Source organism: Gadus morhua, chromosome 18 (genome assembly GCF_902167405.1).
Source record: "Gadus morhua chromosome 18, gadMor3.0, whole genome shotgun sequence".
NCBI classification, from domain to species: domain Eukaryota; kingdom Metazoa; phylum Chordata; class Actinopteri; order Gadiformes; family Gadidae; genus Gadus; species Gadus morhua.
The window spans coordinates 16,875,042-16,892,691 of NC_044065.1; the positions used below are offsets into that span (position 1 = coordinate 16,875,042).

Below are 17,650 nucleotides of genomic sequence, written 5' to 3' on the forward strand. Positions count from 1 at the left end.
AACAGAATACACACTGTTGACATGACTCTCAGACGAGCTGCAGACATCTCCACCGCCATCAAAACCTAATTACATATGCATGCATAACAATTCATATCAGATATGCTAATAGTGTGGCCAGCATCCTCAGAGAAACCCACGATGATATATATATTATTGTATTTATCATAAAAAAGCACCTTTCTAGACACTCCCCAGTTACGCAGAATGCAAGGACACAGAAAACGGTTGTTTCATTAAATTAGTTATTTCCCTTCCATCAAATGAGGAGCATTAAACCAATTGAAAACACAAAATACCATAATGATATACCACAAATAATACTCCCATAATATTAAACTAGCATCATACTTAACTAAAATTATACAAGAATTCCAGGATGTTATACTAATGAGAAACCAAAATTAGATTGTACGGACACTACCCTTCCACACTTCCAGTCAGCATCAGACACTGGCTGTCTGAGAACAATTAAGAGCAACAATTAAAAATAACACTGAATATTTTACTCTTATATTAATAAAATATTAATTTCACATTCTAACTCCCTGCTCTACACCCTCCGACATATGGTTTGTGCTGGACGTCCTGAGGTAAACAGCAGCGACTACTAGCAGAGAAGGAGCTGAGCTGATCAGAGGGGAGCTAAAGGGGAGCTCAACCTCTTTCTCTCGCTCTTCCTCCCTGTCTTTCTTTTCCTCCTCTTTCTTGCTCCTACTGGAGGATATCGTCCCAGGTGACTCCCACCTCCCTCCTCCTCCCCCTCTCTCTCCTTCTCCCAGAAGCAAGGGCAGAGGTGGGTTGGTGTGTTAAAAGGAAGGAAAGACCTTTAAGCAGAAACTAGTATCACAACAGCTTCTTAAATAATGCATCTTAGCTTGGCAGGGGTTTAAACACACACACACACACACACACACACACACACACACACACACACACACACACACACACACACACACACACACACACACACCACAAAGGAAAGAACCATGCAGACACACTAACACACACAATGGTCCCCTTCCTTTGTCTTGAACTGCGCAGAGGTTATTTAATGACCTCACATTTTTTATATTCAGCAATTTGTGACATCATCCGATAAGCACGCACACACCAAAGAGTTTGTGCCGTGTGTATGTGTGTGTGTACGTGAGTGTGCATATGTGTGTGTGTGTGTGTGTGTGTGTGTGTGTGTGTGTGTGTGTGTGTGTGTTTCTCAAAGTGGCAGTGGTGTGATACAGGCGGGATCCTGGCGTTGTGGAAGCCAGCGTGGTGCCTCTCATTAGCCAGCGACTCCGCCGCTCTTTCCGTGGCGCCGGCGAGCGCCACCACTTCCACGAGCAACAAAAATAAAGAAAACAAAACAAGGAATAAACTGAAGGAGTGTCGCAAAGTCTCGCTTTTGTGTCCCGAAAAAACACACACACACACACACACACACACACACGCACACCAAAAAAAGTGAATGATCAATGTTGTCGTGGGGATAAAACGAAAGCGCCACCGCCACCTCTACCGGCGCCACCGCCACGTCTAAACAGGTGTAAGGGCGTAGAGATGATGTCGTCTGCGTGCAACAGCTTCAAAAACGCTGCGTGTCAGCGGCTTGAAAGGCGGCGCGGCGGCCCGGGAGATAGCTGTTTAAGATTCCTCACCCGCGAGGAGGCTCCGCCCTCATCCTAATCCTGGATGACATTTCCCTAAATAACAGTGGAAACTTCTAGACATTGTTAGAAATCGAATGTGTCAAATCATGCGAAATCTCAAACCGCTCAATCGCTCGGAATACCCGTGCCCTCGGCTCGAGCCCAGAGAATTGGGTTGACGTCAGCCTGATTCATTAGAAATCAAAAATCATATGAATTCAACCCTCCCAGAAATGTATCCGAAATCATTAGAAAGCCAACCTCTCAAATCTTCAGAAGCACAAGATCTCCAACCATTATGAATCTAGTATCTCAAATCATCAGGAATACAACATCCTAAATAATTTGCACTCCAGCACATTAAATCACTCAAAATCATTCACGTTTGACTATAACACGGTTAATTGTTGTCCTGGTTACGATCCTTTTGACTAGTGTATAGTGTGTGTTCATTGCTTTCTGAATAATGTATGGCATCTGATCCTCTCCATTAGGAGTAATATCCCTGTATGATCCTCCGCGTTTGAATAAAATATCGCACAGGGCCCCAGCGAGGATAAAATACCTGCCGTTCATCTGGGAATCAAACGCTCGGTTGAAGCTGACGGAGCCCTTTGGTGCTCCTGACTGTGATACCTCAGCTTCTACTTCCCTCGCGATTAGCAACTAGCGTAGCCGACGAGCTAGAGGGCAGCAGAGCTAAGATCCGTCAGTAACACTAGCGGTTAGCGACTAGTGTATAAGACAAACTAGAGGGAAGCAGAGCTAAGATCAGTCGTCGAGATTAGCGGTTAGCAACTAGCCTAGCCGACAAGCTAAGAGCAGCAGAGCTCAGATCAGTAAGTGAGACTAGTGGTAAGCAACTAGCATAGCCGCCAGGCTACATCCGTTTAGGATCTCCTGAAGGCTGGGAAGTGGAGGTCTTAGAGGTGGATTGTTTAAGGTGTAAGGGGCCCTATTAAAGTGGTGGGTTATTTAAGGTGTAACGGGTCCATTGAAATATAAAGACGCAAGTTATGAGAAATCAAAGACCTCCTGCGTCGTGATCTCCCTTCCTCTTCCTCCTTCTCCCTCAGATTGGGTTGACGGTGGCAAAGAATAGAAGAAAGATATACCGAGTTAGAGCTAGAGAGGGCGGAGAGAGAGAGAGAGAGAGAGAGAGAGAGAGAGAGAGAGAGAGAGAGAGAGAGAGAGAGAGAGAGAGAGAGAGAGAGAGAGAGAGAGAGAGAGAGAGAGAGAGAGAGAGTTAGAGAGAGAGAGAGAGGGTGTTTGTGGTGTAAAACAGGAGCCTATGGAAAAACTCAAATCAATAGAGCATCGTCATCTGGGAGGCCGTCAGCCATGGTCAAGAGACATAGAGGTAGACAGAGAGAGAGAGAGAGAGAGAGAGAGAGAGAGAGAGAGAGAGAGAGAGAGAGGGAGAGCGGTAGAGGGAGGGAGGGGAGATAGAAAAAGTGAGGGAGATAGCTTTACAAACAGGCTGAGGGGGAGAGTGAAATAAAAAATCTGCTCGATGGAAAGGGGAGAACAGTAGCGATGGGGGGAGAGCGAAGAGCAGTATAGAGAGAGGGAAGGGGAGAATAGAGAGGGCAAGAGGAGGAGAAACAAAGTGTGCGAGAGCTGAAGAGCGAGCGATCGAGAATGAGAAAGTTGAGAGAGAAAGAAAGCGGGAAAAACAGAGGGAGGCGAAGGAGGACAGAGAGGGGGATGGAGAAAGGGGAGAAGGACGGGAGAGACATGGGGGGAGGATGGGAGAGATCGAGGCAGATAGACGGAGAAAGGATGAGAGAAAGGGAGGGGAGGGAGGGGAGGGACGGAGGCAGATGGAGGGAGCTGGCGTCTGGCATGCAGTAGGGAACAGAGCGGACCTCCCGGGGTCAGAGCCTGAGAAGGAGGTGAGATTAGAAGGAAGTGGAGGAGGGAGTTTAGAGGAGCGGGGAGGGCAGGGGGGAGGAGAGGGAGGAGGAAGAGGAGGAGGAGGAGGAGGTGGGGGAGACAGGCATGGTGGTATACCTGGCAAGCAGCAGGGACCAACTGGCCCATTAGCCCCTGGCTACCTACATATGGTTCAGTGACCTCCCCCACTGAGAACAGCGCCTCCCCTCCCCGTGACTCTCCCTCCTTCCATCCCGCTGCCTTTCTTTCCGTCTATAAAAAGGAGAGCTGGCTCCGGCTTTAACCCCTTCCCCGCTGCAGAGAGACACTAACACCTGACCTCCAGTTTCTGATTCACTTTCGTTTGATGTCTATTCTTGGGGAGCGTTATCTAAAAATGTATAAAATATATAAAAATATAAAAAAAGCACAGGGAAGGGAGAAACACAAAGAATCCAACAGGGCAGCATGCGGCGCTGGCTGAGCCCGTCCAGCGCGCGAGCGGCTGTGGCTGCGTGTGCACGTGCATCAGCGCACGTACGTGCACGCGTCTTAAGGAGCGACCGCCGTCTTCGGTGGTGGCGTGACCATTGTCTGCGCTGAATGGCGCCGGCATTAGCATGACAATGCGACAGCACGCATAGCGGCTTAGCCAGATCATTAGGGGCTATATATTTATGTATACTTTCTCATTTCGCTCGCCGGGACACATTCAAATGCTGATGAGGTCAGGTGGGCCACCGCCCGGCGCCCCAGTCCAACACGGGACCCCCCCCCCCCCCCCCCCCCATCCCCCCACCCCATCATTGCTCTCGCCCGCTGGTTTCCCCCGGAGTTAGACACATTCTTGCTAGAAGAGCAGTTTAGAGAACGCTGGGAATCAAGGCGAGAGGGATTCATTTGGCGCAACAACGATGAGTGGAAGAGTAAAAAAAAAAAGGGGCTTTTAGTGGTTAAAGTGTCTCAAGGTGTGTGTGAGTTGAAGGCGTGAAAGCAGGGTAAAACTGTGTGCCCACTTGCAGGTTGCCTCAAGGAGTTTACTGCTGTTCAATCCGTCTGATTTGACAGTTAAACGATGATGTTCAAAATCTAAATAAAGTCAATATATCATAGAAAAAAGTATTTGTTTCCTGGAAAAAACACAAATTGACGGGCACACACAAAAAGCATTTAATTGAATCACAGAAACATTTAAAACAAAATCACCAACCCTTTTTATTTTTGGTTCAAGTATTGTGTGTTCATCGAATAACCCGGAGGAACAGTAGATACACAAAAGAGAAACGCGGCTCAAAGACCGGTTCCGTTTCAAAAAGCTCACAACAGCAACGCACAACAAACAAGGGCTCGGGGAAGCCCCACCAAAGTGTTTAGAGTCTCCGCGGGAGACGGCATGAAGCTGTAATGGCCGCCAGCCTCTGGGTGCTCCGGAGCCCCGCTCTAATTCCTCCTCTACGATAGTTGTTCTGATCAAGGCCAAAGCCTCCCTGATTCCTCCACAGGCTTCATAACACACAAGGAAAGAGTGTAATTGTTGGACTACAGCAGGCGGCTTCTGTTTCTTAATGGTGCGCGTGCTCATTAGAAACACTTACGGGCCAAAGTTTGATACACACAGTGTGTGTGTGTGTGTGTGTGTGTGTGTGTGTGTGTGTGTGTGTGTGTGTGTGTGTGTGTGTGTGTGTGTGTGTGTGTGTGTGTGTGTGTCGTTATCAGTGGTTGGAAATACACACCAAACTAAATCAAGGCCCCGTATCAACAGTCCTTCCCCTCTCCCACTCACTGGTTTGTTTGTTCAAAAGTAAAAAGCCCCCCACCAAAACAGACACCAGAAACAAAACACACATGTGCGTGCACACACACACACACACACACAAACACACACACCACAGGCCTACTACAGCATGATTCATAATATATTTCATAAATACTTTATGAACTCTGCCGCCATACTTAAACCAGTCTGGGTTAAAAAGGAAGGGGGTGAAAGGGAGACAGAAAACAGTGTCACCTATTCTGGTTGCTGCTTGTCAGCGCATCACTAGAGACTGGGTGTCACCTGTCACTTCGAGTTTACACGAGACGGGATGGGGGGGGGGGGGGGGGGGGGGGGGGGGCGTAGAAGAGTAGAGGGGGAGGACGATGTCGGGGAGGGGGTGGCAGTGGAATGAAGGGGATAAGGTGGGGGGAGGAAAAGGAGGGGTTAGGAGGAGAAGGGGTGAGGGAGAGGAGGTCGAGGGAGATGGGGGAGCAGCGGATTGACGGGGATGATGAGGGAGGAGGGAGCTCAGAGAGGAGGTGTGGAGGGGTGAGGAAGAGGAGGAGAAGGTAGAGGAGGGGTGAGGAGCAGGAGATGAAGAGCCGATGAATGAGGGGATGTGGGAGGAAAAGGAGGAGGACAAAGGAGGTGTTGAGGAGGGGTGAGAAGAAGAAGGGGTGAGAAGAAGAAGGGGTGAGAAGAAGGAGGTGGTAAGGACAGGAAATGAGGACTGGTAATGGGAAGGAAGAGGGGTGGAGAAGGAGGATTAAAGGAGGAGTGAGCAGGAGGAGGGGGGAGAGAAGAGGTGAGGAGGGGGAGGAGGGGGAGAGGAGGGGGAGAGGAGAAGGAGGTGTAAAGGAGGAGCAGGGAGGAGGAAGAGGGGGTTTAAATGAGGGGGAGGAGGGGTGAGGAGGAGGAGGGGTGAGGAGGGGTGAGGAGAAGGAGGTGTAAAGCAGAGCTAAGGAGGAGAAGGGGGGGGGGGGGGGGGGGTAGTTATCCTCCCATCCCGTCTCCATGTCTTCATATCTGTACCTTATTACGCCCGGGCCCCGGCTCACTGCAGTCACTCAATCACTTGGGCCCCGGGGACAAGGCTCGGGTCCCTGGGAGGCCCTTCTCCACGCTGCCAGCCAGACGTCTGAAAACCATACTGATCGCTGTCACCCAGCGCATGTGTGTGCACTCATGTGTGTGTGTGTGTGTACTCATGTGTGTGTGTGTGTGTGTGTGTGTGTGTGTGTGTGTGTGTGTGTGTGTGTGTGTGTGTGTGTGTGTGTGTGTGTGTGTGTGTGTGTGTGTGTGTGTGTGTGTGTGTGTGTGTGTGTGTGTGTGTGTAGGCCTTGGAGGGGTAGGGGACGTTGAGGAGGAGGGGGGAGTAGGGAAGAGATAAGTACGTGAGGAAACGATTGCGGTGGCAGATAAGGGCCGAATTTGCACACTGCCACACAAACCCAGCGCTAGGGGCGGCCGTCAAGGCCGTCAGCGCAGACAGGTGCTAACGCGGGCCGACAGACAGTGATGTGGCCGTTGTCTGCTGCTTCCTGATAATAGGCTGTGTGATTCCAGGGCGCCAGCCCCCTCTCTCCTCCCTCTCCCGGGCCGGCGCCGCTCTTCAAGGAGGCCGGCCTTGCAAAATCACCTCCACCGACTCATTGGGCATTAGCACTGTAGCCACTCCATTGAGCCACCTAGTTAAGACGCCTTTGAAACGGAGGAGGCTGATTCTAGCGGGGCGACGGACAAAGGGATCGGTTTTAACAGGTACCACTTTCCGATCACACTTTCCTCTGTGGTTGTTGCGTTTGTTTGTTATGATGTAGGTCAAACACACCTTTTCTTGGACAGCGTTGATGGACAATAAAGTTTTAAACCACACAAATAGCTGAGCAGTAAGGTTTGAAACCCGACAAGTTCAGGTGTCAAATCTGCTTCGCCCCGAGCTAAGATCCAAAATGGAAGCAATGACACAATCAATCAAAAAGTTCAGCAATGTGATCAGCGACTCTGCACCATATGCAGATCAGGTATGCAGGACGAGGTAGCGCCTTCTCAAATTAACCACAAAGAGCTGGTATGAAAGACAGGATTCCTAAACCCAAGGGGAAGATGTGTTCACATCTTTAATCTGTGCTGGGCGAAAGAAAAAAGAAAAGGGGGAGCTGAGGAAATAAAGTGGAAGAAAATCTCATCAGTCCTTGGAGACCGGTGGCAAACGCTGCCATGTGATTGGACAAAGTGTCATTCAAGGGTCGTCAAAAAAACAACAAGAAAGAGGTAATCTTAATCTAAACTCCGAGGCAGCTTTAGCAAGGCACAATGTTCTAAGGAAGCGAGAACAGCCAAGGCGAGGCAACCTAAGACGACTTAACGTGACGAACACCAAAATGTGAGTCTGTCATGTCAGGCCCATCGTGTCAATCATTATGCCGAAGGATGTGAGGGCAAAACAGCGTCAACCTCCAAAATGGATTTAAACCTGCTTGTGTTCAAACATAAGAGATATAAACAGAGCAAACATAAAGACCCAACACGGGGGTATTACCTTGTCTCCTCAAAAACTCCCATCTCCACGTAATCAATCAGCGTTTACCATATTCAACTTTCGAAAGTATTATATTAAAAAGTTCATTTTAAAAAATTTAAATAAAAACCTTAAAAGAACGACTTTACTGAATGAGATGCAAAATAATCGACTAATGTTGTTTATTTTACGGGTCCCTCATTACAAAAGTTCGGGCAGTCGTCGGCGGCGCCGCCCGTGAATCATCCGTGAACACTATCGTGCACCGGTGCCGCGGCGAGCGAAGCCTCAAATAAAGCTCCTCTTGTTTCGGCGCCAAACCAAGTTTGGCAAGGGGTGATATTCTAATACGCATCAAGATGTTAGCATCCTTTATCCCAACCAAACCGTACCCCGCGACCCTCTTCGCGCGGCGGAAGGGATGCTTCACAAAAGAGAGAGCGACCTCCGTGGCTGACAGCCCCTCAAACTCAACCCCGCCCCCCGCCCCACCGTAATGTTTCCTTCTTCAAAATAAAAAAGAAAGCGCCGGCAGAGACGAGACCATCAGTGCTGACCTTGAGATTCACACTGAAGCGATTGCTTCTGGGTTTGGATGCAGAAGAGAAAGAGGCAGACGTTCGCCGCTGACCCCGGCGGCCTCGCCTCGTACAGGAAGCGCCCGGATATGCGCGGCGGTTGCGAGTGTCACCCCCCCCCAACTCAACTACAAGTCAATTTATACCGGAGAGGGGAGAGGAAGACGAGAGCAAGTGAAAGCCACGCTAGCCTCCCGCCCCGCGTCTCTTTGGCGGAGCCCAAACGACAGTGGGTTTTCGGCTCATCTGCATTCATTCATTCCAATCAATCCCGCTCCTTGCCGCGCTCCACTTCAGAGTGAGGGCCTGCTTATTGAGAACGGGAGCCAATCAATATCTGCCCTGGCAGAGACCGATTTGCTGCCTGATCCCCCGTAGGTCAGCAGTGACCACTTTTGAGACAGACATATTTTGAATAATACTTAATATATAAATGAATACATAAAAACCCTCTCGTCTTCCCCTCAGCATTACAGGTGAGTGAGACATTCCATATCTCAAGGCCGGTGGGCTCGGTTACAGCTTTTGGAGGAGCAGTTATTACCTCTGGATAGGCTGAGCAGCTTTCTGTCCCAAAAGCCTTTTATTGCTGCTGATTGCAGGCCAGACACTCTGCTTGAACGTGACTCTCGCTAACGCAGCATAAGACGCCTATTAGAAGAGCGAAAGAGCTTGCTTATGCAGCCCGCCCCATCGTCACCTCTGTGTCTATTGGTAAATAAGAGGAGATCGTTTGATGATACCTAGTCGGATGATTTTTTAACATGGATACAGTGAGCAGCTTCACCAGTGGGAACATTTAAATAAGCCCTTCAGCATGGACGCTGTTGTGTGGGTTGCATTTTTTGACGGGAGTACTCGCCGTTGACTATACTCATAAAATGTATAAATTGTTATGAGATTGTGGATTCAGTTTTACTGTGTGCGTCATGGGAGACCCTCACTAGCGGCTGTATACCTCCTCGTTTCAAAAGGAGGGGTTTTTTTGGTAGCGAATATGAACTTTATGGTCCACAATGTGACACGCACATGCTTATTCATATGCTGACATCTATGATGAAAACTTGGCTGTACCTCCAAGATAAAAAGAAAATATCGCAATTTAAATAAAATGACGTTGTATAGGGTCGTACAATCAAGAAATATACCCTTCACCAACGCCTTACCAAAGGACTGTTAGTAACACTTGTGTTCTCGATTGAGGAGAAAATATATGGAACACGGACCACGATACAAATGCAAGAGTAAACAGAATGATTTTTCACACAGTGCCTTACTCACATCTATAAACTCTGAATGAACTCCATTTCTCTTTTTTAATTAAATCGTTTTGCAGTTTTTGTCAGCTTCCAAAATAGTTTGAGATGGTTTTAAGCGAATGTAACACTTGTGATGCAGTGCTTTGTGGTGCAGTTTATCTGCAATGTTTTGGATGGCGGTAGTGACGGTCTGTCCACACATGGCTGAGAATGTGTTAGAAATGCTTTAGAAACCATATTGCTGTTGTCCTTTATGACGGGATGTGCAATATACCTGGAGCAATATCGCCACCTGCTGCACAATTTAAGCAACTATATTTTCAGTCAAAACAAGTGGAAGTTTGCATGTCATTTAAAATATTAGAATCATATACTTTTGAAGACAGTTGCATATAAATATATAGTAGGTAAGTAAATATTAAGATGGCAAATTACAGTTGCAAAATACAAATGAATTAACAATTCTAAGAAGGAAGAGTCGATGTTATTGTAATGTAACATGCATATTCAAGCTCTATGTTGAATTAAACACCAAAAACGGTTTACAATATAAAGAATAAGTCTTTTTCTAGCACGTTACACTAAAAGGGGTTCAAGTCAATAAAAAAGGAAAAACTGGGAAGCATGTTTAGATGACATCAATCTGGGAGACCTCTCCAAGACATTCCTCTTATTTGTAACATCCAAAAAAAACAAAAACAAGCAAGTGAGGTAAATTAGAGCCGCGATTAGCCTCAGCAGGTGTTAATTGCCTGATAATGAAAGTGGTTAAGTGTGGGGAGAAGAAAAACTCCAAGATGAATGGGCAGATAATGAGGAGCGCGCGGAGAGTAAAGGCAGCGCTCCTGGCGGCCGTCCTTCCCGTGTGATGTGAATTAGCGCGACACAGCGGCAGTCCCACAGATCGCAGACGCCCATCAACACGCCTGCTCTACGGACGCGGGTGCCCGCTCCATTTCAAATAAAATAACCCCCCCGTCCCTGTCCCCGTCTTGTTCAAAGTAACCCTCGACGTCACAGCGATTGGACTGCAGTACCACTGACAAGTACAACATTACCATTGAGCGTTTGTTCATTAGATGCTCTTAGCCTGAGAGTCTTACAGCGAAGTGTTTTGGTTGCATGTTCATGCAGGGGATGGTACGTTCACTGGTAGGCAGGGATAGACATCAAGGAAAGATTGATTTCTATAACCACTGAATTATTGTGGGTTCGAGAAAGTAATACTCAGGCGGACTGATGGCACACAGCTCTTGAAGTATCATGTTTGTTTGAAGTAACTAAAGCAAAGTTAGTAGCCTCACATATAACTAAACTAACTTTGAGCCACAAAGACTGGACTCTTCATGAAGGTTTGATTAGCGGTGGCTATAAAACCACAAACATGGTGGTTTATGAATTACTAACCAAGGCCAGGTACTAACACACCAACCCAGCCAGAGCACAGCTCGTTCTCAATGGACTCCATGTTCATGATCAGAGAAGAGACAGAATCAAATGAAGTGGACACACCGCGTATTGACCTTCAGAGAGAGCGGGAGAGAGAGCGAGGGAGAGACTAGACATGTGGTCAATATAGGTCATATTTTAGATCAGGTTATTTTGCACACACATTTCTCCTGCTGCAGTACTATTGGAATCTGGTTTAGTTTCCACTGACCAATGACCGCCTTGCTTAGTTTCGAGTAACTAATGACAGTCCAGTTTAGTTTTAAATGCTACTTTATCACAGAGGTGTTATGGTAGGAAACTATTACAAAAATATATTGTTTATTCTACAGCTGTAACAATCTCACAAATACATATTTAAATTAATATCTATAGTCTGATGGTAGACAAGCTCAAATCTGTGTTCGTTTTCTGCTGTCACGTATCAAAACAGTACTCACAAAGTCCTTCTCCAGCTTCTCCAGCTCCTGCTTGTAGCTCTTCAGCCGGCTGTTGAACATGGCTCTACTCTGGACCGGGATCTCCCGCACCTCCAAGTCCATCTGTTCCATCTACAAACACGCACACGCACTAAGTTTGTGGACGTGAAACCGTCCAACTGTGTTTGACTTATTTACACACAAAACATTTCTGCAAAACTTTTGCATTTCAGGTACCGTTGTGGTCAGTGAAGGCAGGCTTGGATGGGGGTTGAAAGAGATGGAAAACAAGTAGCATAGGACCGCATGTGGGAAGTGAACCTCAGGTCGCTACGCGGGGTATTGCCTAATGGATCGCAAATTCATCCAGCCTGATATCTCATTTCGAACACTCCATCTACACATGAGATTTGCGTTGTTGTTGAATACCCATTATACATTTTCATTTTCAAATTGTCTGCATCGCACGCACAAACCCACGATTCAATTACGCCCGCCGGCCGGATGATCAACACAAATATGGAAATGTGTTGAGACGGACGTAGAGACGATGACGAGACACGCCCCCCGCAGTGAACAATAAACGCAGCTGCTGTTCTTCCCCCTCTAACTCTCTACCTCCGAATTCAGACTACTGAGATCCGACAACAGATTTCCGACAAGTCGGAGTGTAATCTCCCGAGATGTCGGAGTGTGTACAAAACGCCGGGCATCTCTGTCATCCTGCCACTCAGCCGAGATCGTGGGAGGGGTGGGGGGGGGCCTACATGGTAGCGCCGGGTGCAGGGCGGCGATGATGTGACGTGGGAGGGAGACTAATCAGGCAATGACATCATGAGACATCAGCAGACGCCCATTCCGTCTCCGTCGATGCGAGCTCGCGCTTCTCCGTCTCGCGTCACGTCTGCGCACCTCCGACACGTCGGCGTGCGATGTGTCGTAGAGGGTGTCACTTAAAAGCCGATTATCGCAGAGTAATCACACGCGTGGCGGGGAATGACGGCTGCTTAGCACGTGGGGGTGTCATCGTGTCGGTGGCGGGATAATACAGGTGCTGTTTGTTTTCCCGCTCTCTCCTGCTCCCTCCCTCAAATTCATTATTTAGGAAATGGGAAGAGAGGAGGGGGGGGGGGAAAGCGGTTGATCAAAGACGTACCAGCTCTCTGACTTCTTCGAGCTGCTTGTCGACATTTAGAACCAGCTGCGTCTTCTCCTCTGAAATCAAGCGGGAGAATACAAAGTCACTTATTGATCAGGAACACGCAACCACTCCCTACACAATGTAGTGAGGGGAGGGGGGCGAGAGATGGAGACAGACAGGGAGAGAGAGAAGGGAGACAACACACAGGTAGACATCTGAGGATATATTTACACACTCTCTCTCTTGTCTGTTGTTTTGTTAGCGTGTGGCGGTGTGCCGTGCCAGAGCAGAAAGACACCTGGCCCGGATTGGAGGAGGTGTCAGGCTTACAGGATGGCAGGAGAACACTGGATCCAGCTCACAGCGGACCCTTTAGAAGTCATCCTACAACATCACCTGCTGCCGCCGCTCGTTAGAGGAGGAGGAGCTCGTTAGGGTGGAGGACGGGTGGTTGGGCCTTCTGAGGTGGAGATGCTGACAAACCCGCCGTTGCACAACGCCTTTAAGTATTTGTAAAAATACTGTCAGCTTTGATTATTTCTTTTGTGTTTCTATGCCAACAGAGCAAATGCACAGAGCCTTATCTTATGCATTTATTGTCTTTAAAACTGAAAAACAAATGCCAATTAAAATACCATCTTTTACTTGACGTAGAGCATATTGACATTTTACATTACATTTTCAACCATTGTTTTACCTGAAAAGCATCAAAACACTATGAGTAAAAGACTTATACGCAGAGAAATATATTTGTACCATGAATTGTTATAATTAATTCAACTCAACTTCAAGTCAACTGTACACACACGGGGCTTCAGGGATAATAGTACATTGAAAGAAACATAGTCACACTAAGATCCTTTCCAAATAACTCCAGGTTGCTAATCTACTCTGGGCTTTAGCCTTAGATAACAATTTATAGATGCCTTCCCTAAGTAGGAGAGAAAGTCTTCTGGTATTGTTGTTTTGCAGCTTTAACACAAAACGAGTATTTAGAATCCATAGCTTAGAATGATGCAACCACTTTTTATGATGAGTGAAACAAGTACTTGTAAACAGAGGCTTTCAGCTTAATTAGGTTAAACCATAACTAGATTTTCCGAGCCAATCAAATGCTTGGAGGCCCCACACCTCAAGCTCCAAAGTAAACTACAGACGGTATCTGTGAAAGGGACAGGAACTACAACCAAAGCTCTTCATTTCGGAGGCTCCCTCCCAGGGACCTGGTGTTACTCTCAAAGACCCTCAAATGTATTTTTAAAACCTGTGTCCAAGCTCCTGGGCTACACGTTGAAGAGCCGGGGGCGATCCTCGGCCAGTGGGGGTGGAGCTCGCTCGCCCCCCTCACACAGCTCAGGCGGAGACTTGCGAGAGCTTGTGAAATATGCATGGTTGTTTAGGAGCGGCGTGGGCCGGGTTCGGCAGGTGCCAGGGAGAAGGGGGGAGGAACCACAGCCAGGCCGGGCGATATGGAGAATGTGTGATCACGATGATCACGATGGTGCTCGAACCGCTGATGTTCTTACCCTCAACTTGGCCTTTTGGTCAGCTAGTAGTGTGTGTACATGTTTTTGTTGATAAATTATGGTTGTTTATCTTTATTAGGAGTTTTTGACCTTTTATTTACTTCTGAGGAAATATGGAATTCACGTTTTTTACTCGTGATTAAGTGTGATCCATTAATGTGCATGAGACAATATACTTAAATCTAACATGATTTCAACCAGTCCAAATATGGGGCAGTACATTGTGGTGTCTGGAAGATTGCGTTGGGTTAAACCACCTCGGTTGAACCTTTAAACTTCTTGTCGTAACTCATTTAGACTAGACAAGTATGATTGTATCACTGTAAGAAAAGCCCATATCAATTGAATCATCCAAAATGCGTCACAGCTATTACATGGAGAGTAGAGGCTAGAAATAGCCACCATGCCTAACTGATCCCTGGACATGAGGTGGCGTGACACCGACACTGGAGCCAACAATGGATTGTCTGTGACTGGGATTTACATGATGCGTGGGAAAAACAAGGTCACTTGTCAATTACAGTGGCTCCCCTGGGGGTGTAAACACAACTGCACTAATAAACATGGACAGGTACACAGCTGAGCTCCATTCCTCTCTCAGTCGACAGCCAATCAAGAGATGAATTGTTACTTATTGGTTCCCATGATCGTAACCTTTAACATAATTGGTATAGATATATATATATATATATATATATATATATATATATATATATATATATATATATATATATATATATATATCGGTTGAATCTATTGTATATTCTATGAGATTTATCTAGTTGCTAATGATAATGTACAGTCAAGCTGTTGTCTGATGTTGATCATGCATTAGATATCCTTTCAAATATCGGGGCCTGACCACGCAGGTATGTTGCCTCCATGGCGACCACATCGCCGCTGCAGGTTACATTCCAACCTGCGGCCGTACGCTATATGTCGTACCCTCTCCCAAAACCGGTTTCCTGAGTATCTCCACTGTCCTGTCCATGAAGCCACAAAGCCACAAGCAAATATAAAAGCTAAAAGAAGGCAGTCCTTAACTTAGTAACCGGCCGGATCAAACATTAAGTATTACTGAAACATTAGTTCCATGTGGCTGAACCACTTTCAAGGTGCAAGCTGTTGTGATGTATCCATCCATTACTGGTAAGCAAACACATACAACACAAAGGGTTGAAGGGATTTGCTGATCACTTAAGAACAGCCTTTAAAGTAGAAACAAAGTGACACAAACTCTGGTTCCACGTTTTGTTTTTCTAGGTTGATCCTTAAGAAAGCCTGAGGGCCGAAATGTCATCCAAATTAAATTGAAATGCAAATGGAGCCAGAGTGTACAACACTTTCTTTCTCCTTGTATGTATCTATCCATTGACAACGCGTACAGCCTCAAAGAGCTGGGCAGGTCTACATGAACATTAGGGCAACTTGGCCCCAGGCCAAACACCTACTTATATCCGGCTCAGTACAGCCAAAGTCAGGACGACAACCTGTGTTGCTGCTGTAAGCCCTCATTTATTTTACTTTCTGGATCCTAGAAAAGCATTCATCGGTTGACCTGGATTATATCTTGTGACTGCTATGTATTACGACGGTCACACTGACTTGAAGTTCACTGATATAATGTAGAAAGATGTGGGGTGTAAAGTTGTGTAGACAGCAGCACTGAGGAAAAGGGGAGATATTCTGAATTTTTAAGTAAGGTTTGCTCCGCTCTGATTTAACAAAGATTGGACAAATGTAGAGCTGAAAGATTGTGTCTTCTTGCATCGTTATCTAATTACTATAAACTCACACCACTTCAACGCTGGCCTTATCCAGGGCCTAACCTGTAATTTGGTTCAATTCAGAATTTCAGATTTGTTTTAGTGTTTTTGGCCGCGAGTGTGCAGGGTCAAAATAATAACAAATATTTTCCACACGCTTTTCTCATAATACCAGACGATCTGTGGTCTCACCGCAAAACCAACATCTGAGGAATTTTAAAGGCAAGGTAGATGTTTTAGGGAGGAATGACCTCACACCTTATTGACCAATGGTGCTAATCATAAGCGAAACCAATCACCAATCACAAACATTCACATGCTTGTTCCGCAGCCTTCACATTTCCAAATATATTTCAAAATAGATGGCTGGCTTGTTAGATCCTCATGATCATCGTAAGATGATCAAAGGTGTAACCCAAAACACTCATTATGGGTCTTCTCCTAACCATATGTACCAGGGAAGCGGTAGTAGAATAAGCTTGTGAAGATAAGTCTTTGAAAAAACGCTGTTGAAACAAAAATAACTGACAGGTTCAGTCTTCTTCCTTGCTTTTACGGTACATCAGAACATCTTCGTCTACGTCATAAATAAGAACACCACTGTGTGTGTGTGTGCTTTTAATAGGTTATAAATTATATATTACTGTATGTATTAAGATGTTGACTGAATGCTCTGTAAATCCACTATGGCCGCAGGCCCAGGGGTCAGACACGGTTGGACCCAGATTAAGTAAGTAAGTATTATTATTTTTGTTATTGTCTCTCTCACGAGAGAAATTTGCTTTGGGCAAACAGAGAGCATCGGCGACACATACATAACGATTTTACATAGACAAACATAAAACATGAAACATGAAACACATTTCATTACCCAAACACATGGCTTCACCCCCACCTTGAAACCCATTATAAAAAACATAGTCTAGGCACTACCCAAGCGCGTACAAGTATCCATAAGGATGATTGCACTGCCCACTAGTTATTGCACTATTGCCCCACCAGATATTGCGCTGTTCACGGAATGCTCCCTCCATTAAGTAGCTCAATTGATAGCAGAACTAGGGAGAACTTTAATCTATTTAACCTACAAAATGGGACCCTGTATCTTTTGCCCGGAGGCAACAGCTCATACTCCATGTTTAGGACATGGGTTGGGTCAGTGGCTATCTTAGAACCTTGCTTCCTAACTGTGTCCTCAAATATCTCCTTTAAGGAGGATGGGGGCTGGGTCCCAATTATTTTATCATATCATTTTACTAACTCACCTGGTCAATTTTCGAGAGATCTCTGTTGAGTAAACGTAGCACTTTTTAAAAAACTTTTACTCGTAATGTGGCATCCCGCCATGGAGACCTCGGCCTGGACGGGCCCGGGGTACCGTAAAGGACTGGATATACCACCCCCACCCGGCGACGGAGAGCAGCCCTTTTGGCTCCCCAATCAGGGTGATTGGGGGACACCTGGCCGAAAGCACGGGAGCCATCTTAAGTGGAGGTCCAGCACAGCACAGCAGGGGTTCGGGAGCAGGAAGGAAGGGCTTGTGGCAGCGAGAGAGCCTAGAGGCCCACGGAGGCCCTAGAGACCGCGTCTCCTTCATTGTTTGATTGTTTCAGTTGACTGTTAAATAAATGCCTGAAAAGGCTAAAACCCCAAGGCCAATCGAGTTTTGCCGGTGGAACCCGGCCCAACCGAGCGCCGGGATGCCACAGTA

At 46.7% G+C, this 17,650-nt stretch overlaps 1 protein-coding gene across 4 annotated transcripts in view; it reads right to left on the reverse strand.

Moving 5' to 3' along the window:
• Window positions 1–17,650, reverse strand: part of vti1a (vesicle transport through interaction with t-SNAREs 1A) — a 116,690-nt gene that overhangs the window by 97,716 nt on the left and 1,324 nt on the right. For all 4 annotated transcript variants that reach the window (XM_030340053.1, XM_030340055.1, XM_030340054.1 and 1 more), the window contains exons 2-3: window positions 12,663–12,721; window positions 11,528–11,638 (exon numbers count right to left, since the gene is read on the reverse strand). In XM_030340053.1, the coding sequence (XP_030195913.1) occupies window positions 11,528–11,638; window positions 12,663–12,721 (170 nt within the window). The remainder of the gene's footprint in view (window positions 1–11,527; window positions 11,639–12,662; window positions 12,722–17,650) is intronic.